The 24,478-nt window shown below is 45.7% G+C and overlaps 1 protein-coding gene across 6 annotated transcripts in view; it reads right to left on the bottom strand.

Annotated features, from left to right (window-relative positions):
- LOC142576553 (uncharacterized) overlaps positions 1-24,478 on the bottom strand; it is an 85,162-nt gene that overhangs the window by 29,346 nt on the left and 31,338 nt on the right. For 4 of the 6 annotated variants that reach the window (XM_075686720.1, XM_075686724.1, XM_075686719.1 and 1 more), the window contains 2 exons: positions 11,036-11,133; positions 413-535 (listed from right to left, as the gene is read on the bottom strand). In XM_075686720.1, the coding sequence (XP_075542835.1) occupies positions 413-535; positions 11,036-11,102 (190 nt within the window). In that variant the 5' untranslated portion in view covers positions 11,103-11,133. Of the gene's footprint in view, positions 1-412; positions 536-11,035; positions 11,134-13,067; positions 13,133-19,659; positions 19,762-24,478 lie in introns of those variants that run through there. The other 2 variants (XM_075686722.1, XM_075686723.1) reach the window with 2 other exon arrangements.

Here is a 24,478-nt window from a genome sequence, read left to right as displayed (position 1 = left end):
CCGCTCGTATTAAAGTTCCGCTCAAGGATTCGGACACCATGACAAAGTGTTTTAATGAACTTCTTTTCCAGAGGCACAACAGTTATGACAGTGCACGGCGGCATTCAAGTAAAGGCCAATCTTGAGCTTTGTTTATGTAAATATTACTTTGGTTATGTGACTGGCACGTCATGCGAAGGGGCACATTGCAATGATCTGCTTGGAACTGCTAAGCCTGTACCTCACTTTTAGACTGACAGGCGGCGGCCTCGAGTAGTTGAAGTCCTATGCAACAGTTAGACGCCGGACAGGCGTCCACAGCCATCGAGCATAACTGTTTCCACATTTTACTCATAAACGAAAGATTTCTGTCAGACTTCTGCTACCGAGCGTCGTAATGCATGTCGTTAATATGTACATAGGTATTACTTGCTTTTCTCTCTCTCCTCCAAAACCGCCAGAATCTCTGGATCAACAGCGGCAGCACTAATTGCTTTGTTGGTTGCTGGATCCTTAAGTGCTGTGCACCATTCCCGTAGGCAGGAATCCTTGCAAGCTGCAAGAAACAACAACAAATCAATTGCTGCGTCTTCTTTGCCTAGCCTCTCTCTTAATTGTATGGTAACTGTTATGAAGACCGTTGTAAGATGCAGGCTTCTTCCAAGCAATAATTGTCTGTCTGGGTTTAGATGACTCATTCATTTAGCTGTGAATTCCCAGGACCTCTCACACGAGTCGCCCATGACTGCATTTCGCATTCCCTGTCACCAATGGCGTGCTTTAAGAGACTACAGATTAATAAAACTATGCACTGCATGGTTTTTCATTATTTGGGAGCTCCTCCAACGAGGGTTATGACCTATTTTATGGGTATGCAAATGCCCTCCTAAAACTTTGATCCTTCCATATTATTTGGCTTTCCCAAACGTAGTCCTGCCTAGCTCCAAGAAGCTTGTTAAGTGATATAGGCACGTAGGGATAAAAAAAGCTCAGCGCCTTTCCACTTTGTGACGAAGGATGACCAGCTAAACTGCCTATGTTGGCTCCTTAATGGCTAACTACTGAACCGCCGCAGGTTAGCCCGGCATTACACCGTCTTCGCGATTCGCGCATATGTGGGGAGTGCTTAACGCCTGCTTCACTTCTTCCGCAGGTCGGCCCGGTATTGCACTATATTGCGTATGGGCCATCGTATGGGGAGTGCTTAACGCCTGCATCATATCCGCCGTGGGTCGGCCCGAAATTGCACTATCTTCGGGATCGGCCCATGTTTGGGGAGCACTTAACGCCTGCTTCACCTGCGCCATGGGTCGGCCCGGCATTGTGCGATCTTCTTTATCGGCCCATGTTTTGTGTCTGCTCACAGACGTGATACCGGGGAAACTGGCCCTTGACTGTGTCGCTGTAAAATTGGTTACGTCTTTGTGTTTCTTAATTACATACTTAATAAATAATTTATTTCTGAATGACGATGACGAACGCGGCAGCAGTGGCAGGGGCGCGTTCACGCGGTAGCGCCACGGGGTGCCTACGACGTAGCTATGGAAGAAGACCAGCACGCTGGAGACAATCCTGAGGATGATAGTTTTGTGTGTACACATGGACACAATCCTCCATGAACTAGCCCACATAGCTTTGCTGTAGAAGTAATGTTGAAATCCTGCTTTAGAAATATACTGGTATACCGTGTGACAATTCATCACACAGGCAGCAGCTTAACTGATATATCGCGGTTCATTGATAGATAGTGCATTCACTGGAATGTGGGCAAGTTCGCCAGAGCAGCTAAAGCCATGCATACTTTTCCTACTGGTCTGCAATAACGACGATTTCAAGGCGAGCCTAGAGTACCGGGTTTTTCATAACTCCGTGGTTGCTGTTTGGTCGGTTGGTTAATGAACGAATATATTTTTGGTAATATACAGAAAGGTTAGGATAGTGACAGAGAACACGCTTATATGATGCTTGTAACGTAAAACTAATACAAACTGTTATTATTCCAATCTGCTGACGATAAATTACTTAACCAGAGACGGAAGCACCAGGCGTTAACCCGCATCATTTTTGAAGAGGCCAATGAAACGCTCCTCTCATTTTCAGGAGGGACCTCTGTTAGAAAGCGAAAAGCATTGTGTATATTGAGTGGTTTTTCTTATCAAATAGGCTAACAAAAGGCTAGGACAATGCTTTCGTGGAGAAGGTTTGGTGGGCCTGAGTTCACCAGGACAACAGGAGATGCCCACGGGCTTTTCGAAGGCTGGTTGATGTCGTCGCGGAGCATTTCGTCGAGTTGTTGCCTAATAGCTGCACGTACTCGCGTCGAAACTCGGTAAGGGCTCTGGTGGAGTGGTTGAGTGCACTCTTCAGTTTTTATGCGATGCTTTGCAACTGGTGTTTGTCGAATCCTCGATGACGTCGAAAAGGAGTCCTTGTATCGTCGGAGATTTTGAGCTGTTGCTGCTTCCTCATGGGGAGACTTGGATTTACGTCGAAGTCTGGTTCGGGGACTATGGTCTGCGGGGTAGAGGCGGCAGAACCTTAGAGGACAAATGCCCTTGCTGATGTGCTTGAACGCTTGGCTGAAGTTGGTTAGCATCACTTCCGCTTTCCCCCCGTGGAGCCGAGCGATCCCTCTAGCGACGCAAATTTCACTGTCGAGCAGTAGATGTTGGTCGCCCTCGATGATTCTCTCTACGTTAGCGCGTGATTCGGTGCCGACGAATTAATAATGCTGGAGCGCGGCGGGATGCTCACTTGATCCTCGAGCGCACTCAAGGTGTGGTGACTACGAGAGCTCTCAGGCGGTATCGCTTGATCTTCCCACAGCGTTTTCGATTTCGACTTCAGGTCGATGATTGCGTCATGTTGGTTCAGGAAGTCCATGCCGAGAATGACGTCTCGTCAACACTGTTGGAGGATATTGAAGGTGGCAGGGTAAGTCCGGTCAAGAACGGTAATTCTTGCCGTGCAGATTCCAGTCGGCGTAATGAGGGGTCCTTCAGCGGTCCGAATTTGAGGGCCCTCCCATGCAGTCTTAACCGTCTTCAACTGGGCGGCGATGTGTCCACTAATGTTATTTATTTATTTTATTTATTTATTTTACCCTCAGGGCCGAAGCATTACAGAGGGGAGTGGGTAGACGATAAGCACAGTGCATAGTAACATAATAATACCAAAAGAATAATGAACGTAATAAACATAATATCACAAAGCATGCTAAGGTACGGTAAATCCTAAATATACAATGTTAGCTAAGGCATGTTTAAATCGGGTATTATCATTGATAGAAACAATGTCGGAAGAAAGGGGATTCCAATCCTGTGAGGTTCGAGGTGAAAAAGAGTAAAGAAAGGTTTTAGTATGACATGGCTCGATACCAACCTTAAAGCGATGGTCAACACGGTTAGATATATAATGTGGCTGAAGAATGAATTCGTCACGGATGGTAGGGTGATAGTAAAGCCGATGGAGAAAGTTCAAGCGAAAATGTTTTCGGCGGGATGCTGGGGATCGAAGAAATATATCAGATTTCATAGAAGTTATACTAGCAGTGGTGTTATAACAGGAACAGATGAAGCGAATAGAGCGGTTCTGCACCATTTCTAGTAAGGCAACCAAATTGTTCATGCTTGGATCCCAGACTGGAGTGGCGTATTCTAATTTAGATCGAATGAGTGTTTTATATAATAAGAGCTTTGAAGGCGAAGGGGCTGCAGAAAAGTTATGGCGTAAGTAACCTAACATGCGGTTAGCGTTGTTATTGATCTTCTCAATATGCAGAGACCAACTTAGATTAGAAGTGATATGAACGCCTAAATACTTATAGGAGGAAACCGCGCCTAAAGGAGAGTTGTTCAGGTAATATGGACCAGGACTGCTGGATGCGCGAGAGTTACGCATCACTTTACATTTGTTAATATTTAATTCCATTAGCCAAGTATTGCACCAGTGAGATATAGAATTTAAATCTGACTGGAGAATGTTAGCATCGTTATCAGTAACTATTTGACGGAAAATAACGCAGTCGTCAGCGAAAAGATGAATATGAGAAGAAACTAAAGAAGGAAGGTCATTAATGAAAATCAGAAAAAGATGGGGGCCTAATACGTATCCTTGTGGGACTCCAGATTGAACAGGACATTGGTTAAAAGAAAGTTCGTTGGCTACAACAAATTGGGAACGAATTTAAAGGAAATCTTTGATCCACAAATAAAGACTATTATCGATATTAAGTCGACTAAGTTTATGAAAAAGAATTATGTGGGAGACCCTGTCGAATGCTTTAGAAAAATCTAAATAAATACAGTCAGCTAACGAAGAACGATTAAGAATGCGGTGCAGTTTATGAGTAAATGATATGAGCTGCGTTTCACACGAAAATGATTTCCGGAAGCCATGTTGAGCTGGTAAGAAAAAGGAGTTAGATTCGAGAAAGGCGACAAGGTTCGAGTATATAATATGTTCTAAGAGTTTGCAGCATGTGCTAGTAATGGAAATGAGTCGATAATTACATGGTGAACTTTTGTTGCCCGATTTGAATATTGGAATCCACCTTCCCAATTTTCCATTGGGTTGGAAGAGTTGATGTGTCAAGTGATTGCTGAAATATTTTTGTTAGTATGATTGAGCTGTAAACACAAGTATTTTTAAGAAATTTGCAATCAATAGAATCATAACCAGGGGAGGAATGGTGCTCTAAGTTATTGATGAGTTTCGTAATTCCAGCCGTGTCAACAATAATGGGAGGCATGAATGGGTAACTGTAACGAAAAGTGTCTGGAAGATTAGTATTTGTAGCTACGGAGAAATTTCTTGAGAAGGTGTCATTAAGGATAGTAGCACATTGGTTAGGTGGGACGGGGTTGCTAGCTGCGTTTACCAAGGCAATGGAGTTATCAAGACAGGGGTTAATCATACGCCAAAACTTTCGAACATTAGAATTCAGAAGTTGGGGTAAGGTATTCGACATGAAATTATCTTTAGCTTCCTTTAATGCTGCAATGTAAGTATCAGATGCTGTTTTATAGGCCGTCCAGCGTGAGTTTGAGGATGATAATTTGGCCAAGCGATAGAGACGTTTCTTTCGATTAGAAAGCCGTTTGATATGAGAGTTATACCATGGTGTTCGAGGATTACACGTGATAATACGAACAGGGATGTATTTTTCAATTAATTTGTTTACTTTTGTTGAAAACATGTCCCAGTTATGTTGAATGGAACGTTCATCAAAGTTAGTCAGAAATGTGTTGGTGAAACCTGCTAATTCTTTGTTGATTGCCTCAAAATTAGCTCTAGCATAGTCACGAACTGTCTTGCGTATTTTGCTGTTTTTTGGAACGTGTGCATCAATAGAAAAGGAAAGTAACGAGTGGTCGCTTATGCCTGGGAAATAAGAAATACTAGAAACAAGGTCAGGTCTAGTTGTAAGGATTAGATCAAGGGTGTTGGCTGAGACAGGCGTGATTCTAGTAGCTTGAGTGGTTAACTGCGATAATGAAAACGTACAGCATGGTTCTAAAAAATCGTGAGCTTGAGAGGAAAACGGTGACACAGCAGCTGGTTCTGTGTTCCAGATTATGTTAGGAAAGTTAAAGTCGCCGAATAAAAATATGGGAGATAAAGGAAAACGTGAGAAAATGTCATTAATACTGTCATGGAGTTCCGGGACAAAAGAATCAGTGTATGTGGGAGGACGGTAACAAATGCCAATCACTATATTTTGATGGTCAATTATTAAAGACACCCAGATGATTTCCAGGTTAGTGTTGACGTCAATGCGCGATGATAAAAAATCTTTAGAGACAGCGACGAGCACACCGCCACCACGGCGCGCATCTCTGTCACAGCGATAAATACAGAAACGGTATGCATCTTGGAAGATTTCCACATCTTGAACGTTATCATGCAGCCAGGTCTCGGTCAGTGCAATGATATGAGCAGAAAGTGTGTCTATTGCGGATGATAAGGAGTTATATTTGTTTAGTAGGTTTCTTGCATTAGTAAAAAGGACAGTTACACGAGAACAGCTTAAGTGCCCATCACCCCTCGCAATTTCCTAGCTTGAAGTGCCGGGGTTAGATGCAGCAACAGCAGGCCTTCCACGTAGCTCGGTTTCTTCTACCTTATCGGACCGCACGGAGTTCTCGGCCCCTGTGTCGACTATGACGGTGACTGCGTGGCCGTCGAGAGGCACGTCGAGGACGGTGGTTCTTTCTCTTGTGTTTCAATTAGGTCTTGGCGTTGGATCACGGCTGCGTCGCGTTGACCTGTGGCTGGAACGTCGCGACGTCAGGTCGTCTTTCATCAGCGTGTTCTTTTCTGCCAGACTTCGTCGGGACGGCGGTGTGTCGTCGCTATGTCGTCGAGATAGTCTTTTCGGCGTCTTCGTCGGCGGCGGAGGATCTTCGTCAGTTCGACGAACAGTAACCGCATCCCCATCGGTTGCTTCTTTTAGTTTTCCGGATATGGGCTCATGGACCGGGCAAGGGCTGGGTCAGTGTATGGACGGCGCTGCGGCGACAGGTAGCGGCCTGGTGACGGCGAACGGGACGGTCGTCGAGAATTCCACTGAGTGGCGGCTAGATAAACGGCGATGTCACGTGGGCGCTCCCCAAGACGTGGACGCCACGCGTTGACGGCTAACCCTCTTAGTCCCAAGTCGGGGTATGGGCATCGGCGGTACACATGAACGGCTTCTCCGCAGTGATAGCAGAGGGGGCGGTGGTCGGGGGCTCGCCAAATGCCCGTCTTCCTCGCGTAGGTGCGCTGGGCGACGGGTGGACGTGCTGGCGGCGGCGGCGGCGGCGGCGACGGCGGACGACGGATTTGCGGCGTTACAGGGCCCTGGCGCGGTCGCGGAGGGGGGCCTTGACGGTGTGCCAGGGCTTCGTAGGTGATCGCTTCTGGCTGGGGCTGCGGTAATTGAGGTTGCACCTCAGGAACTCCAAGCGATCGCTGAACCTCATCTTTTACGATGTCGGCGATCGAGGCTACTTGAGGCTGCGACGAAGGCAGGACCTTGCGCAGTTCTTTGCGTACAATGGCAATGATTGTCTCTTGAAAGTCGTCGGAACCCAGTCCTTGGATGGCGTACTGCGGCGTGAGCCCCTAGCGGTTATATTGCCGGGTGTGTATTTCTGGAGTTTTCTCGATCGTCGATGCCTCTGCAGAAAACTCAGCTACAGTCGTCCGCGGGTCACGAATAAGTTCGGCGAAAAGTTCTTGCTTGACGCCCCACATCAGAAAGCGGTTTTTTTTCTCCTCGGACATTTCCGGGTCGGCGTGGCGGAAGACGGCTCATCTCTTCTGTAAAGATCGCGGTGGTCTCATTAGGCAGCTGCACTCGGGTGGCTAGTAGTGCTTGGGCTCGTTCTTGGCGTACGACGCTTGCGAATGTCTGCAGGAAGCCGCTTCGGAACAGGCCCCATGTCGTTAAGGTGGCTTCTCTGTTCTGGATCCATGTTCTGGCGGCGTCTTCCAAGGCAAAAAAGACATGTCGAAGTTTGTCGTCACTGTTCCAGCTGATAAAAGCAGCGACCCTCTCGTATGTCTCAAGCAAGGTTCCCGGGTCCTCGAATGTTGAACCGCGGAACGTCGGAGGCTCGCTGGGCTGCTGCAGCAAAATGGGGGACGCTGGGGCTGCCATTGGGGTTGACTCGGCGACGATCTTCCTGGTCGTCTCACGCGAAAGTCCGCGCTCCGGGGACCGCCCTTGCAGCCTGCGGCTACCTCGCTGGTTATTGGCGACGTTGGTGTTGTCTTCCGCGTGCGGGCTTCCGCGTACGGGCGGAAGCCCGCATCTTCCGCGTACGGGCGTCCGGTACGTGAACGCAAAGCACCTCCACCGGATGTCACGTGGTGGTGACCTTGAACAACACAGTAGCAATACTGTGAAAGACAAAACTAATATTTATTGGGGGAATCTGTGCCCCCCAAAACAGGCTACACAACGCAACAATAGCAGAGAATACAGTCGGCGATCGTCGAAAATCTGATCAGTGGGTCAAGCACGTCGGCTTTTGTACATCAGTCGTGAAATTTTCCACAGTAACCGCTGGGACCCGCGTGCGTTTCACAAAGTTCTACATCATTCGAATCGCGCACACATGCAATCATATTACACAAGGTTCGGCGACAACAGACAGCGGATACAATCATCCATAACATTCTAGAAAATTCCAATACATGTAGGCGCGTCCTGTGTTGAGCGATAACATTTGTTAGGCAGTGAAACGTCTCGTCCAATAAAGACAAACAAGTACACGTGTCAATAAGATCACCAATCAACCCAGCGGTAAGATGCTCACCGTGAAAAATTGATTGCCGTGCTAAGCCAACCTCACCGAATTTCCTGACCCTACTTAGCTCAGCGAGTTTCCATGGGAACTGCGTGATAAGTTTGTCCACAAGAAATAACCCAGCACGAGCCCTACGATTTTCTTCCGCGCCCGTCCGCCTACGTCCGGATCATCTTTACATGAACCAAGCTAATATTCTATCCTGTGTGCACGTAGCAATTGCACGCCGCTCAGAGGGACCACGGGCATCACCGCTTCATCTATTATCGAAGAAGACCGATAGCTGGCCACAATGCAGGGCTTTGCGTGCTATCAACTCCTGCACCATTTCAGAAAGCTTCTCCGTCTGTCACGTGCAGGACTTCGCCCTCCATTACGCGGCTGACATTCGTTCTTTATGCTTCACCTGGTCAAGGTGCAATTGGAAATTCCTGCCAACCTGGACAACGTCTCAGATAACGCAATCATGTCCTTTGGTTCGTGCGAGTAGGCAAGGGGTGCAAAAACCTTCCAATGCTTTAGTGATTAAGTCGTCCGCATCCTGGACTTGTGCTTCATCTATCTCGCCTAAATACTGGTTTCCTCTTAGAAAGCTCAAGTCCGGAAGCAGCTTCATCGCCTGTTGTTCGATCCCCTTGATGCCCAAACATCATTCTTGAATGTACTTAACATACCTGGGGCACCATACGTAACATTGGTAGGCTACCATGACTCAGCAGAAGGGATTCAAATTTTGTATGACCCCATCTTGGCCCTCGAAGATTAACCTCAGTTAATCACAACGATAGGCCTCCGTCGTTTCCTCTACCTCTGAACATCTAAGATTGCACCTTTCTCAAAGCTCTGGCGCGTCACGTTCTTTGATAACACGCCTCGACTGATCTACCAGATAACCAAGACATTACCTGGACAGCAGCTTTAGCAAAGCCCTCTAGGACTGCAAAACCTCTGCCCTAGACGCCACCCTGTTGTCTCATTCAGTACCAGATGCTCTCTTGGGGCTCTTCTCGATGTGACTCCTCCATCATGCAACGCTTGGGGCAATTTGAGCCCCTTGAGGTTCTTCTGCAGAATACGCGCTGCCCAGGAATCACACTTTCCGCCGTTATAGGTTCATGAACGCAACAATTAACTAGGCCCAGATGACTAGTCTGATCACTACAGAACGCTTCTTGTAATTGACGAAGCGGTTGAGGACTTTCCCTACACCCTCGATGAACAGTGCCGCACCAGCTATAATTACCACAAATTTCTATACTAAATCTTCTCACAGAGCGAGGGTAAGTTTCCACCATTCCGTCAAAACCAGTTGTCGTTCATCGGCCAGTCTAACACCAACACCCAGCGTGCCACCCAACGTCTCAACACCCTCTCCCGTGTCTGCCATTAAGTTGTCGCGCGTCAGTAATGATCTCATGTTATGTGCAAACACATTGCCAATTCAACCAAGGCACCTGAAGCTTTTGAACGTTAAGGACGGACAGCTATCACGATTACGCGATAAGTACTTAGTGATGAGATGGCTGCAATACTTAGCGCGGTAAACAACTTTTGCGGCGTTTCTTCACGCATGGGCGGAAGTGGGGTGGTACAAGGAAACTGAATTGACCTTTTGAACTTCCCAGTATCTAAACAAAGCATTGGCCATAATGGGCGTCAACACAGCCCCTAAAAACAGGAGCTCCCGTGCCAGTAGGATTTTCAGTGGGATAATTCACTAAAGCATACAAAGAAAAACTATCATGTGCCTTAGTTTAACGGCAGCACCGGAAACGAGTTGATATAAAATCACACCAATCAGCTACTAACATGGAACGGTGAACAAAATTACTCTTGGGTCAAAGTAGCAATAATAATGCGGTCGAAATATCCACGGTAAAGCGCGCTTCATCCGAACTATGTCACTTAAAACTTGAACTTCGTCAGAAAATTGCTTACAGAGTAGTAGTGTGTCGGAAGATGAAAGCTCCTGTGGTTTCTGGCTTGAGCTTATTCGACGGCTGTTCTTCTGCTCGTGTTATCGTCAAATTATTTAATCAGATTTATCCGGTGCTTAGATGTCATCGGTGCGCATACTGTTTGAAAGAGTTTACAAGATAACCTACATAAAATATAATGTTTAACGTGCTCCTCTTCTTCCAGTGACGGTATTCGGGAACATTGGTAAACTGCGAACTAAGTTTCATTAGTTAGGCTTCCGTTCAAATCTACTGTATTGCAGGAAGCGTGCTCAAGACAAAGCATGAACAGAATTATACACCACATAGAAAAACTGACAACCATTGTACTCTGTGAAGATAAAATGGCAGCGAAGGCGGACGGCATTCAAAGCTCTCGAATGAAAACAAGTGTGCCTCCCCTCCGTCGTGTTTCGGCCCGAAGATAGTGCAATATCAGGTCGACCCGCGGCGGAGGTAAAGCAGGCGTTAAGCACACTGCGTACGTGGGCCGATTCCGAAGGTGGTGCAATGCCGGGCCGACACTCGGCAAAGGTGAAGCAGGCATTAAACACTCCTCAAACGTGACCGATGCCAAATGTTTCGCAGGGCGTGTTACCCAGCCCACAGGGGTCTGTGCCATTGAGCTTGGAGCCGTTCTGCACTATCACCAACATTGGCCCAATGATAATTTTTTTCTGTTGACGGACGCCGAAAAACCTACGGAAGGTTAGTCATATACAGCTTTTGCTGTAAAAGTATATATGTCACGAAATGGTCGTTTGATGAGCGGGGCGAGATGTCTCAAAGATGGCCACTTACGTGTTGTGCAAGAGGCGAAGTGCACCCATGCGATAAAAAGAAATACTCTGTAAAGCGGGAGCTTCATTCTGTAGTGTCAGAACCGGGTGTGTAAATTTCTAGAAAAGAGATAGAGGAAAATCGCAAGACTAATGCCAAAACAGAAAGCGCATTCATATATATATATATACAAAACATGAATTCCTTCAAAAGCAAAAGGTACAGAGCTTTCACCTATTGCCGATATCTATGTTAGACTACCGCGATGCCTGAAATTCTGCACAATCCGTGGAATTTCGGGTAGCCTGCTTTTCGGGAATGGCGCAGGCCTTTCATAGGCTTGGGGAGAAAACAAAGTTGATTTGAGCATCGTAACATGTGAAAGATGAATTTTCATGGTGCAAATACCACGAAAGAATTGCCCAAATGCTCATAAGCGCACAGTTATGAAACTTCTAAGCTATATGTTTCATAGGCGCACAGTTATGTCGCAGGTAAACTGGATCACATGCAAAACAGTATGTCACTTTCGATAATATACTGTTTACGGTACAGTGTTTGCAAAGTGTAAGTGACGGCAAAACATTTATTAATGCGATGTCAGTTATGTGGACGCTCCGGTTGCATTCACGCTCTTGGAGCCGTAGCCGCCATGCTGCGTCGCTATGGCTGACGCAGAGATTCTCTCGATGCACTGTCTCTCTATACGTGTTGTAAATGAGATACAGCTGAAATATGGTCCTATCTGCTTCCCCAGGACACGGACAGTACCAAAACAACGGACTAAGCGTGCATGTAGTAGTGTGCTGTGTTCAGTGAGTGAGCCAAGTGCAATACTATGCAGTGTAAGAAACATTTAGATTATATGCTGGTTTGTAAAAGGTGATAAGGCATATGAAGTTCTTCAGTCCTTAATAGTTGCTTCGCTGTTGGGCACCAATAAATCAACATACCATTCTACTCCGCTCGTAACCAGCGGGGCATAAAAGCGACATGACATGATTTAACGCCGTTTTTAAAATCTAGTAGCCGCACACAGCAAATTTTAAAAGACGCTCACGCCATTAAATGCCACGTCAACGCTTTTCATAAGCCTCAGCTGGCCGTAAGCAATCGGTGGCAGTGGCCAGAACTCATGTTGGATAGTTTGTTTGCTCTGTGAAGTGCGTTTAGCCCTAGCGTATCATCAGGTTTTTTTAGCGGAAAGCATTTTCACGAATTCAGACCGGTTTTTTCCTGCGGAGTTCAGACCATTTTCGATACCAACTTCGATCCCACTTAGGGCCTAGAGCTCCTGTAGAGCGTCCAATAAACAATGTCAAATCGCTTAGCGCTTGACACATCCCAAGTACGCATTAGCGTCAAATATGAAGCACAACGGCTTCCTCCGCCCTACGCGGGGAATTGACCAGTGAAACCTCAAGTGAAGGTATGGTAGAAAGCACAATCGGTTGTACTGTAGAATTATTGCAAGTTGGGCAAGTTGGAATGAAACCATAAGGACTAATGCTGCATCCCTGTCATTATTTCTCTTCATATGTGTCCTCTTCCCCTATGCGCATTACTCCCAATCAACATTGTAAAAATCGACCGACGAACATTGAGGGATCATATTATGCGGTCTACATGTATATGACAGTACATAATCTAAAATAATATAATTGGATGTAGTTCTGCGGGCCAGAACCATGATCTAGTTATGAGGCATGCCTAGGTGAGGGACTCCAGAATAATTTGGACCAGCAGAGTTTACTGAACGTGCACCTAAAACTATTTCGAAATGTGTTACCTTATTTCGGCCCCATCGAAATGCGGCCGCTCTGGCCGGGATTACATCCTTCGACATTGTGCTTGTCAGCACAACACCATAACCACTAAGCAACTTAAAACGATGACTTAGGAGCATACCTGCTCGATCCGAGTGTATGGTTTTGTTCGGCAGATGAGCAATATTGCTCCGTTGTAGAAGTGAAAAGCAATGCATGTGCACTGATCAAATAACGCGATCTACATACAGTATGTCACTCTGCACTTTTCGAGCCAGATTACTTACATGTGAACCTACATGTTCAAAGGTCGAGGAAACGACGGAAATCCTTTATGATTACCTCAGGGTAATCTTCTACGGCCGAGATGCGCTGACACAAAGATTTAGTATTCCTTCTGCTTAGACATAGTAGCTTTGGAAAGTGACAGACACAATATTGGAACAATGCGGCACTGCTGCGATAGCGTGTCTCCAGACAAGTTAAACATAGTAAGGGGTTTTAGTGAAAAGAGAAATGTGCAAGCAAGCAGACAGCCCTGTGCGCCTTGTCGCAAACATCGTCAGAAAAGGCTTGCCTAGGTGAAGTCGTCAGTATTGAGTGGCGGTGATGGCGTCGACGTTGCCAAAAGGGCATGGCGGAAAAAGTCTCGGATCGAACTTGTCAGGTGAACATGTGCGTTCTTAAAAGCGAAGGAGAAAGTGGGTGAAACAACGAAGTCCTTCTTAGGAAGAAACATTAGCGCAGTTGCTTGAGATGGCTCTGGCTTCGTAGGGCTAGACTCAATATTGTTCCTGCGTTTTATTCTTGAAAACCGCGCACTAAAGAGAAAAGTGCAAAACCTATCAAATGTTGAGAAGGCACCCCAACGACAGACGAGTTTATTGGTACACATACCCCGAGATGCTGCGACGCATAGATACGTGGCTCTTCCCATGAAGAGGATGCGTCCACGTGAGTGGTTGCCTGCGTTTTTTCTGTCTTTTTTATGGTCGCGTATTGACTTCTCTAGAAAATAGACGTCTCCTAGGCTTGAAAATACCGCGTCCTGGCAACAAAATTCGCACCAATTCTTTAAGGGTGTAAAATTGGGCCCCTCGGTTAACCCCCGTTCTTCTCGTTTATAAAGTAACGAGGGTCTAGGATCCGGCACCATTGATGCCTTCAGGTAGCATGTGTGGGTTTATTGGCCTGGTTACCTTCACCCAAAACGATCACGTTCCCGTGACGCGTGCCGCAGAAACGATGTTCCACATCCACCGCCAAGGTTTGTGAATGGTGGCGCTGGCTAACACTCAGAAGGTTCCACTAGGAAGCAAATACCCAAGAAAGTCGATGTGGAAACGGCACCGCGTAACTCAATTGGTAGAGCAACGCACACGTAATGGGAACGTTGTGAGACAGTTCCGCACCTGCGGCAAGTTGTTTTATCATCCCCTTTCATTTACATTAATTTATCGTCTCTTTATTTCATTTATTGACCACAAGCAATTTCCCCTATGTTCTCTTTGGTGTCAATGTTTGTTGGCTTCTTATGATAACACTAATAAAATCGGACCCCTCGGTTAACCCCCTCCCCTTTCTATTGCGCACTGTCGTAACACTTCTGTCTCTATAAAGCAAATTCATCAAAACACTTTACCGAAGCTTCCGAATCTTCGAGCTGCAATTTATTAGGGGCCGGTGCTTTACAACTAACCGTGGAGTTACAAGTGTAGCGAAGAGAGTAAACGCTGACGAAGGATCATTATCCAGCGCGATGCAGGACATTACCACAAATGATTGGGCTTGTTGTGTTGTTCCTTTTAAGCCGTTTGACACTTCCATTAATAAATAGCTGAAGAATTAGGGTAGGTGCAAGGTACCTTGAAAACACTCTTAGCTCTACTGCCATCAATCATGCCGAGAACGCATCCCGGCAAATTCTTCCTTCCCCATTCTTCGTCTGCTGCCATATCCTTATCCAAATCGACGATGCCGGCTTCAGCGGCATGGATTAAAATAGCGTGGAGGACTAGTTTTTGTGACGAACGAGAGGATAATCGCGCACAAACGGTCGGAGGATCCAGAACACTGAAGAATTAAGGGACTTGTATTACGACGTTGCCACCATTCAAAACCTGGTTCTAGTAGCATTTCGCCGACTGGCTCTTCGCAAGCAGCGCGCAGATCAGTATTTGTGGAAACAAGTACAGCCACCGGGTGAATGATTCACGAACCACATCTAGTACATTCTCGACCAGTGCAAGACAGTCAGCATGCCTATGTCGAACTGTACAAAAGCAAGACTTTTCTAAAGTGAATACAAGACAACGTTTTTATAGGCTGCTTGTGAAGATCCCGCACAATGTTGTGAAAAACACTACATCACGAGAAAACTACAAACAATGGAACTAGCAGTCACCCTTGACATGTGGCCCTTCTACACGATAAACAATTAGGTGGATTGGCAGCCCCTTCCAATCAGTCAACGCTGCTCGCATATATGGAGGCGTATGTGTGCGACGAAGGTGCCCGCCAGCTCTCCTAAGTGCCATTTGCTCAGCCGCAGCATACCCAGCTGCGTGCACTGTATTTCGTACTCTGTCATCAAATTGAGTAATAAAGAGCCGTGGTAATGCCTGAACATCACGAGCAGCTCCCGCAGCAGCGTCACTCAGGTACGTCGATGCTGTCACAGGCTCGGACCGTTCCATCCAGCACTAGTTCTCAGTTATCGCCAACTCTTAAGACGGTACCGACCACAAGACGCTGTCCCATTGTTTAAGCAGATGCGTCCGACAACGTGCCTATATGCTTTGCGGGTGACTACGTCTTCCTTACCGCCAGCTATTATCGACAACCTCAACCTTCTGTCGCAGCATCACCCGCGACAAGCCTTGCAGTTGCGCTACGTCCGCTTCACCTCTCTTAAGACACGCCTTCGGTTCCATGAGCAGTTGTTCACCCAACGTCCGTTAACCGGCGTTCACGTTACCGACGTTGCCGCTCATCATTAGCTATGTGACTTCGTGCTGTAGTTCCACAAATTGAACAGTGTTTTTCGCTATCCACGAGGCAAGGGCTGCGGCGCTGCTAAGATAAAAGTCAGCATTGTCGCCCATTCTATGTCATTGAAGCTCTTGTTGAAGGGCTGCACGCCTTCGCTCAAGCGCATATTGGAGGGGCCAACGTTGTAATTGAAGCGAAACTCTCGCCTGCGGGGAAAGACAGGAGGCAAATTTCATTGTTGTTCTTCCATACAGCCAACGCGCAGCATCTCGCCCTTTAGTGGTGTATCCGGTGCGCATTGTCATTGAGGACACCCTGTAGACCATCGTGCCTGTGTGATTTCTTCATGGCTGTGATGACATTCTACAGGATTGGGGTTTCTTCTGGTACAATAATTCCGTCATCTACTATGCACGCACTGATGCAAAATTTGCCAATGTCTGGCGTGATATTCGCCATCGTCACCCGCCTTTTCTGCAAAATTCTCGGTAAATAAGATATCGACATTCCTCCCAACGCCCTATCGTTGGTGCCCTTGTGCTTGAGCAGTTTCTCCAACGCAAATGCACTGTTCTCACCATCTCGACCTGTTCCTCATTCTGAAGGCTATTCCGCTAACTTTTGCGCCCCACCACTGTCTCCATCCAACACCACAGTCTTTCTAACCTCATTACGTAATTGTTACGCTGCTTCGAATGTGTTGCCCTGGTGATGTGAACTCCCGAAACCACATGCAAATCATGTACTAGCCGAATGGAAATTCTTGCGTCAGCTACCCTGCGCTGAGTGTTCCATCTGCAGCTGACACGTTGTCCACAGTTGAGTTCGCTCCCTCCATCACCGAATATGTTACACCGGTAAATCGTTCCCAGCTTCTATGCATCTCAGAAGAATTGAGATTTTTCTATGTCCGACAACTTTCTCTGGGCCGCTCATCAACGGTCACTCTTAACGTAAACATTGCCTAACACCTGCTACTCTTACAACAACCGAATCACATATCTGCGACAGAGCGTCTTAATATCAAAGAGCAAATCAACGGCATGCTTCTCCGTCTTGAGATTACCGCTTCGTATGGTCTAGCGAGGTCGCTTATTCTCGTTGTTACACGTAAGGTAGTTTGTGGTCCCACTAACCGTGAGCGCCAGAGGTGCATCAGTGTTAACACCTGAGTGGCCCTTTCCTTCCTGGCGCGCTTGTGTGGCTGTCACTCCTATCCAATGCTCCTAGCTTCTGTTCGAAACTACTCCCCATGTATCAAGGACCCTACCCCGCTTTACTGCGAGCGTCTCCCGTAAGCTTCGCCATCGATCCCGCTGCGCCGTCTAGGGAAACATTGTCAATACCTAGGGCCGCAAGACATATAACGAACCACTCATTATCGCAAGCTGTTAGGTCAGTAGCATAACCTTCTTTTCGTTCCCGAGGGTAATCGCAGCAAATACGACGAACGCTGGCGAAGCACAACCAATCCAACGTTAGATACAATATTTCCGGTCGTGCTCGAACTCGGTGTTGGGTTCTTGACCACCGAGTTGGCCTTTCGGTACTCTTAAAAAACAGACCGCTTAACCTAAGGAACAGTAATGCCACAGGGATATTTCGATACCTCGCCCATAAAGGTTTATCACAATCAAACAAAAGCTCCGTGTTAAAAATTGCTTAGATGTCTAATTGGGTCTGAAGCGAGCGTACATGTTTACGAGAGCAAGTTGTGAGCAGCGACGTTGTAATGACGACAGCAGTCACGGGAAGACGACAATGTTGTGAATACAGCATTTTGACGGTGGTAAGATCTCTTTTGACGACTCAAGCTATCTTTGCAACTTTAGAGTAGGCGGACAGAAACGGCAGATGCTCCTTATCTTGGCGTAGGGCTCAGAGAAGGTCAGCCTAAGGTCTAAACACTGCAATTTGGGAGTACAGGAAAACAAATACGCAAAAGAAACCTTTCTAATTTCTTGTCCAAGCGACGCGGTTGTAATTTATAACTATTGTAAAATAAATGGTTGCCTGCTTGGGGGCTGCAGTGAAATGCTAAGGAAAGCAACCCTTAGCTGTCTTTATCTATTGCAAAACAAGACAAAAGCTGGCTGCAATAACCTATAATAAAGGCTAAAGAATGAGCTAGACCGAAATTGAGGTAATAAATTATTGTTTTCTACATTTACTTCACCCGCCATGGTTGCGCAGTGGCTTTGATGTTGTGTTGGAGGCGGAATGCAGTAACACCAGTGTATCGTGCAATCTGTCAACGTTAAACAATCCCAAGCTGTCAAAATTATTCTGGCATTCCCAACTGGGGCGTGCCTCATAATCTAATGGTGCTTATGGCACATAAGACCCTATAGTTCATTTTCTACATTTATTGATTTCTTGAAAGAACGCTGAGGCTCCTAGTGCATTTTATAAACATTTAGCGGAAGGTAACAATGCACGAGACGTGGCACTGGAGAATTTGTGGCAAATTAAATGTCAAAGGACAAGAAAGTGGTGTCAGTGGTGTTCATGTTACAATATCTGAAGAAACAATGTTATCATTGAAAAGTCTGCTGCCAAGGAAGAGTCGTGCGCAGTTAATTCTTAGCAGTATTCTGCAGTTAGAGAAGCAGTAACAAAATGCGCAAGTATCACTTATTAAACTAAACACAGACATACGCGCCCGTTCTATCAGAAGTGCTGCTAAATAGACCGGCCTCAGCCGTCGTAAACACGATGAAACTTGTGTTACTCGTCCCGGCTGCTTGCACTGATTTGCTGATCGATTGTGCGTAGCGTAGAAAATATACTTGAATGGTTGTAATGGCCTGATAATAGAGTTTGCCTGAACTACTTGCGTTGTTGATGGACAGCACTTTGCCTGCAGGACTACGGGTGCATATTACCAAACACATATCATCGTATGAAAAACACACTCATTGCCACAAAAAAAATATTAACGATTTTATGCTCGTATAACATTGGCCGAAATATTTAGTTGGGCCTTTCTACAATTTATGCACCGAAAAAAATATTGTTCAGAAGAACACGTAAGAAAGCAGAGAATGTGTGACCACCGGTTACGGCAGGCACGTGCTTGCGATACAGAGGCATGACGGCGATGGTGGCGGCGGCGTGAACAGCGTGAACGCGCCTCGAGTGCTGTTATACTTGTTACCACAGTGTAATGCCCAATCGTATTACTTCCGATGACGCTGTCGCCCTGACAGCATATGCCGAGCCTCTCCCAAATAAAGGCTTCTTTTTTTTTGTTGCACCAAATTTTATTTGAAATAGCTGTGGCAAATGCGACAATTCTATCCCTTGAGGTATATCACTGAATGAAAGAGACATTTCTTTTACGAAAAATCAACATATTTAAATAAATAAGTAATTTAATTGCAATAATTGTCTTCTTAAATAAATTCTTTACGACATATGCTCAACTTACGAATTCATAGCTTGTGACTTCGCAAGGCATTTTGACTTGGAAATTAATTTTGAGGATGGCACTGGTTTCTATCTATGCGCCTTCAACCTTGCAGCATAATTAACTATGGTTCCAGATTTTAAAAAAGACGCTCTTTCATCCATTGAAGCAGTAAATTAACTGGAACGCCAATGGGTTTCGTCAGACACTTTGAAAATTAGTATCTCGAAATAGCCCAATCCTGGCCATATGATTCAAGTGGGTATGCCTTGCGACCATTGTCGGAGGACCTCTTTCCAGGCGCAAGGCCACGTAGTTGGCAGACGATAGAGACAATGCGTGCTATTTCACGTTTCTTAGGCGACACGGGCCTAGACTCACCCTTGTGATAACATTTATACAATGCGTCCTTCACCTCGTTCCTCCCATTATCCTCCCCTATTGTGACCCTCTTTCTTCCCCTCTTCCCCTTCCCTTACCGTGAGTAGCAGGCCAGATGCTCCATTTTACGGCCGACCTCTCTACATTTTCCAATCATTAAACTTCTTCTCACCGCTACAACTTCGGAATTGGAATATATGCTGCAAAATATTTATTTAGAAAATAATTAGATTGCTTATGGTGTTTATTGAATGGAGCATCTTGATTTGTCGCAGACGTAATCGCCGCCTAATTGAGTAATTTGTCTCAAGGTTTGCCGTGTAAAGTTCTACCTACCTACCTACCTACCCAAAGGCAATTTCGCAACATTTGGTGAAGGTAAAAAAAAATTTACCCACAATTACGATACTCCCTAAAGCGATAGTTCAGGGCAACTCAATACGTATTTTCATTTCGCAATATATTGACTGGCACGGGCACCCTGACTGGTGCAGTACATTCCAAATGGAACCAAGTAGGCGAAGTAGAATCTGCACCTCAGCAGAGCACTAAGCAAATCACAGATTTGGCCACGAGAATGGACGGCTTCGAAAATAGACCTAGGTGCCCAAATCTTGCATTTTTTTATTTGAGGATCAGTGCACGTGAAACATGGCAACAATGTGAAAAAACTACTCCTCGTTGTTTGCAGTCCAAAAGCTTAGCACTTCGTTGGAGTCAAGCGACATGGAGCGAGCCCACAGCACTCCCCGCTTCCAAAGAAAGAAAAATGGGCTAATCAACGTGCGGTCTGACCATTTTAAACAAAAAGCGAACATCTACTCATAAATGTGCAACTGAAGGGCTCTGACCAAAGTATCACCGCACATTTCTCGCCAAAGAGCAGACTTGAACGCGAAAAACACGTCCAATTCAGGAAATAACAGCAAGAACCGTTCAAGCTTCGTTATAAGAAAGAAACAATTAGAAATATAACTTACTTTTTGGATCCAATTGAACAGAAAATTCTTGTAAAGCCACGGTATCTGTCGCCTGACGCTTTTACTCAAAGAAACGTTACTTATACTGCATTATCGCTGATGTGTACAAACATCAGATGTATCTTTCCAAAGTACAACACACTTTCACGTATAGCCAAAATAAGCGATTGTAGCCTTAACGTTTACACCGAAACTTGACGGAATTCGTCAATACGCGATACTTGTTTGACTTGGTTTCCTGATTTTAATGTTCTCGGTCGTGACCAGCAAAACGAACGTGGCGGTCGCGTGGTGAAAGCCGCTCACAACCGCCATCCGTGCTCTACTGCCAAGGTTGCCTCCCGCTTAGAAATGTTATTCGTATGCTGTCACGCGTCTACGCCACCAGTTTTATTTGGCATGGGGGACCGCCCGCCTGACGCCGATGCGAATTTTATTAGCCATTTCCACGACGCCCTTCATTCCGTTACGACAGCATGTCAAAACACTCCGGCACTCTAACCTGGTCACTTTAATTTTCCAACCACAAATGGTCTGATCTAGCACAAACAACATCAAAACATGATACTCAGTGACATCCACAATCCTTACGTAACATTTGGATTGTTGCAGCTAATTTCTGAGCCGACGCAACAAACAGATCGTTCTTCTAACATCCTCAACTTTTTACTGCCAACTCATCGGGATAGCTTCTCTGATATTATAAGTTTATCTGATATAAGCGATCAAAACGCTCTTCACGTTGCATTCAAGAGCTACCTGCCTAGCACTTTACCCGCCGTGGTTGCTCAGTGGCTATGGTGTTGGGCTGCTGAGCACGAGGTCGCGGGATCGAATCCCGGCCACGGCGACCGCATTTCGATGGAGGCGAAATGCGAAAACTCCCGTGCGCTTAGATTTAGGTGCACGTTAAAGAACCCCAGGTGGTCAAAATTTCCGGAGTCCTCCACTACGGCGTGCCTCATCATCAGAAAGTGGTTTTGGCACGTAAAACCCCAAATATTATTATTATTACCTAGCACCTAAATATCTAAAGAAAACAGCAACACTATATGATAGGGGTAATCGCGCTGCCGCAAGTATATAGCCATCAGTTTGTCATGAATGGTTTCTCACCTATTTTGCCCTCTGCCCTTTAGAAACAGTCACCGCTACAAAACTAAGCTGCAGCAACAAATTCGAAGCTTTGTCCCCACCATCGCAATCAGCATTCAATCAGCCTCCCCATGGTTGAACGCCGCGCTGAAACGACTTAAAAACATAAAGAAGAGTGAATTCCGTCCATTCATACTAAATGCGCTTGGGATGCAGACCGGAACACTCAACGTTTATTCTGTTTCATTGCTGCAGTAGCCAAGCGCTCTGTCTACTCAAATTACTTTACCCGGCATGTTATGCAATAACCCCAAACAATTCTGGAAAACTATCAACCCCTAATCCTATACACCTTCATCGAACATTGTGCTGCTAGACGAAGACTATGTTTTAATCCCGCCATGTTGTGTCGAGCAAAGACTAAACTAGACTTTTTTGTTCAGTTTTTACTGTAGAACCAGATAAGGAACTACCTCAAGCGTTTCATGTGAATCACCCAACAATGCGTAAAATCAAGCTCGGCACCGTTGCCAGAACTGCTATCAATGCTGGTATAAATGCCAAAGTATTGAAAGGTACTAAAACCGTAAGAACTTTGACCCTGTCCCATTCCAATCCCAACGAAGCGTACGACAACCTCGTCCAAAAATTACCGAACTACATGTATCCCATGTGTCTGCACTAAAATAATGAAACACGTTCAATATTCTCACGTAAGTAAATTTCTAGTATGTTTGAAATTTTTTAATAAAAATCAACACGGTCTCCAAAAGGGTGCTTCCTGCGATACTCAGCTTACTCTGCCTAATAATGACATCAGTTTATTCGCTTCCGCCTGTCGTTTCGCGTCATGCTGGTAGTGGTTCGGTAGTTTGTTCTGTGGCATCATGTTTTTTTGCGCCATGGAGGACTTAGTTCCACAGTTTCACAGATGGCCGAAACACAAAACTCAAGATTTGGCTTTCGTTTTTGAAAAAGTGCTGTTCAGATATTATATTTTCATCTTTTACTTCCTAGAACCAAGCAATCTGTTTCTTAGTTGTTAAGTCAGGGCTATTATAATCACAGTTTATTCCTTTGACAACATAACTACAGGCATGGGTACGCCTTTGTTACGTAAAAAAAAGAACTGTCGTGCCTTTTAGCATGTAATGCACCTAAAATACAAACAGGTCCCTTAAATTATAGAGGCCTCTAGAACTGTGGCAGAGAAAGGAAATAACAAACCTACGTTTTTAATGAGCAAGCATTCTATGGCGAGTACCCCAGCAAAATCTACTTTATCTGCTCAAAACTTCGTAATTTGGGAAGTTAGGACATTTAATCGTTATAATATTGTAAACACGCATGATTGGTAGCTTTATAAGGGATAAGGAACAATTGAAAAAAAAATGAAATTCCAGGGTGGGCCAATCTAAATTTGGGGGTGCGCCAATTTGAACTTGAACACTGAGGATAAGCCAACATTAAATGTGTCTGCGACAAATAAAGTTTGGGGGTGCGCAAACTTTAAATTTTGGGTACATCAACTTGCACTTTGGGGTTGGGCCATATGAAATTTGGGGGTGGGTTTGTGCATACTTAGACAACTCCAGGGGAGTTCTCGCATACCTTTCGGAGGGGAAAGCGGCAGTAGGGCCGAAGCGAGCAATGGCTCGAAATGACAAATTAGTCCTGTGCCTTCCTTCTTCTACAGGACTCACTGCAGTTCAAATAGGCATCGCTCTCTCATAGGCGAAAACAAAACATAATTGAGCATTACCCGTTAAATTATGTTCAATTTATTGAAAACCTAAAGCATCAAAATTGCGGGCAGCAAAAGTGGCCTTGTTTTAGAAAGCCTAGACAAGAGTAAACTTAGTGCGAAAAATTACTATTTAAACACAATGGGATGCCATAGGATCTGTTAAAAAATATAGCTTGCCGACGCCGTAAACACACCTCATTTCCTGAAAGGACGTGGATGCAGATTAGTGAGAATTAGCTAGCTCGTAAACACTGAGAACACGTTTGGGGAACGCGTGTATCCTCTAACTACGGTGGACACGCGCCGTCTCCTTAAAGGACACTTCTTCATCATCATCATCATGATCATCATCATCATCACCATCAGCCTGGTTACGCCCACTGCACGGCAAAGGCCTCTCTCATACTTCTCCAACTACCCCCGTCATGTACTAATTGTGGCCATGTTGTCCCCTGCAAACGTCTTAATATCATCCGCCCACCTAACTTTCTGCCGCCCCCTGCTACGCTTCCCTTCCCTTGGAATCCAGTCCGTAACCCTTACAGACCATCGGGTATGTTCCCTCCTCATTACATGTCCTGCCCATGCCCCCCCCCCCATTTCTTTTTCTTGATTTCAACTAAGATGTCATTAACTCGCGTTTGTTCCCTCACCCGATCTGCTCTTTTCTTATCCCTTAACGTTACACCCATCGTTCCTCTTTCCAAAGCTCGTTGCGTCGTCCTCAATCTAAGTAGAACCCTTTCCGTAAGCCTCCAGGTTTCTGCCCCGTAGGTGAGTACTGGTAAGACACCGCTATTATACACTTTTCTCTTGAGGGTTAATGGAAGCCTGCTGTTCATGATCTGAGAATAGCTGCGAAACGCACCCCAGCCCATTCTTATTCTTCTGATTATTTCAGTCTCATGATCTGGATCCGCAGTCACTACCTGTCCTAAGTAGATGTATTCCCTTACCATTTCCAGTGCCTCGCTACCTATCGTAAACTGCTGTTCTCTTCCGAGACTGTTGAACATTACTTTAGTATTCTGCAGATTAATTTTTAGACCCACTCTTCTGCTTTGCCTCTCCAGGTCAGTGAGCATGCATTGCAAT

Source organism: Dermacentor variabilis, chromosome 3 (genome assembly GCF_050947875.1).
Source record: "Dermacentor variabilis isolate Ectoservices chromosome 3, ASM5094787v1, whole genome shotgun sequence".
NCBI lineage: Eukaryota > Metazoa > Arthropoda > Arachnida > Ixodida > Ixodidae > Dermacentor > Dermacentor variabilis.
Note: the sequence above shows the minus strand (reverse complement) of the source record. Positions and strands in the feature narration are given on the sequence as shown.